The following is a 1,813-nucleotide window of genomic DNA, read 5'->3' on the forward strand; positions in this document are numbered from 1 at the left end:
CTAACTTTGGTAGCAGAGAAGTTAAAACATTATTTGTCATCTTACACTACTTACCTCATCTCTCGTTTGGATCCATTAAAGTATATCTTTTAGAAGCCTATGCCTACAGGGAGGCTCGCAAAGTGGCAGATCTTGCTCACAGAATTTGACATCGTCTATGTGACCAGGACCGCGATGAAAGCCCAGGCTTTGGCCGATCATTTGGCTGAGAACCCAGTGGATGAAGAATATGAGCCTTTGAAGACTTACTTCCCTGATGAAGAAGTGATGCATATTGATGAGTTAGAATAAGCTGGAGAGACAGGTTGGAAACTTTTCTTTGATGGAGCTGCTAACATGAAAGGCGTTGGGATAGGAGCTGTATTGATTTCTGAAACAGGACACCACTACCCTATTATGGCTTAGCTTCGTTTCTACTGTACTAATAACATAGCTGAATACGAGGCATGCATTTTGGGTTTGAGGTTAGCTGCAGACATGGGTGTCCAGGAAGTTTTGGTCCTGGGGGAATCGGACCTTTTGGTGCACCAGTTTCAAGGGGAATGGGAAACACGAGATTTGAAACTCATACCGTACCGGCAATGTTTGCATGATTTTTTTCAACGTTTTCGATCAGTAGAGTTCAGGCATATTCCAAGGATCCATAACGAAGTTGTTGATGCTTTGGCTACCTTGGAGTCAATGCTACATCATCCGGATAAGGCTTATGTTGACCCGTTGCATATTCAGGTCCATGATCATCATACTTACTGTAATGTGGTAGAAGAAGAACTTGATGGTGAGCCCTGTTTTCATGATATCAAGGAATATATCATGATGGGGGTGTTTGTGGTACAAGCCACAGGCAATCAAAAGAGAACAATTCGGCGGTTAGCGAGCAGATTTTTCTTCAGCGAGGGGTTTTGTCCAAAAGGACTCCGGATCTTGGATTGTTGAGATGCATAGATGCTAGACAGGCCACAACTGTCATGACCGAAGTACATTCTGGATTCTGTTGACCGCATATGAGCGGGTACGTGTTGGAAAAGAAGATCCTCCGAGCAGGTTATTATTGGCTCACTATGGAGCGAGATTGTATCAGTTTCGTGCGCAAATGTCATCAATGCCAAGTGCATGGAGATTTGATTCATTCTCTACCATCTGAATGGCACACAATGTCTGCACAATGGCCTTTTGTCGTGTGGGGCATGGATGTCATTGGGACAATTAAGCCATCAGCATCAAATGGGCACAGGTTCATTCTAGTGGCCATCGACTATTTCACCAAGCGGGTAGAGACTAAAACGTTCAAGTACGTAACCAAAAAAGCGGTGGTTGATTTTGTGCACTCAAATATCATTTGTAGGTTTGGGATACCAAAGGTGATCATTACAGACAATGGGTCTAATCTCAATAGTCATCTGATGAAAGAGGTATGTTAGCAATTCAAGATCACACATTGCAATTCCACTCCTTATCGCCCCAAGGCAAATGGAGCAGTTGAGGTGGCCAACAAGAATATAAAGAAGATACTTCGGAAAATGGTAGAAGGTTCCAGGCAATGGCATTAGAAGTTGCCTTTTGTATTGCTAGGTTATCGCACTACTGTTCGCACTTCAGTAGGGGCAACTCCTTATTTGTCGGTCCTTGGCACTGGGGCAGTGATACCTGCGGAAATTGAAATCCCGTCCCTTTGAATTGTCGCTGAAGCCGAAATTGATGACAATGAGTGGGTCAAAACTCGCTTGAAACAGTTGAGTTTAATTGATGAGAAAAGATTGGCAGCAGTGTGTCATGGCCAGTTGTATCAACAGAGAATGGCAAGAGCATATAA

The 1,813-nt window shown here is 43.6% G+C and overlaps 1 protein-coding gene across 1 annotated transcript; it reads left to right on the forward strand.

The window, feature by feature from the left end:
• The first annotated feature begins 477 nt into the window (after window positions 1–477).
• LOC138869017 (uncharacterized) lies at window positions 478–936 on the forward strand. The gene has a single exon (XM_070146604.1). It carries the CDS (start codon window positions 478–480, stop codon window positions 934–936), a length of 459 nt encoding a protein of 152 aa, XP_070002705.1.
• Window positions 937–1,813: the final 877 nt, after the last annotated feature.

This window comes from Nicotiana sylvestris, chromosome 5 (assembly GCF_000393655.2).
Source record: "Nicotiana sylvestris chromosome 5, ASM39365v2, whole genome shotgun sequence".
NCBI classification, from domain to species: domain Eukaryota; kingdom Viridiplantae; phylum Streptophyta; class Magnoliopsida; order Solanales; family Solanaceae; genus Nicotiana; species Nicotiana sylvestris.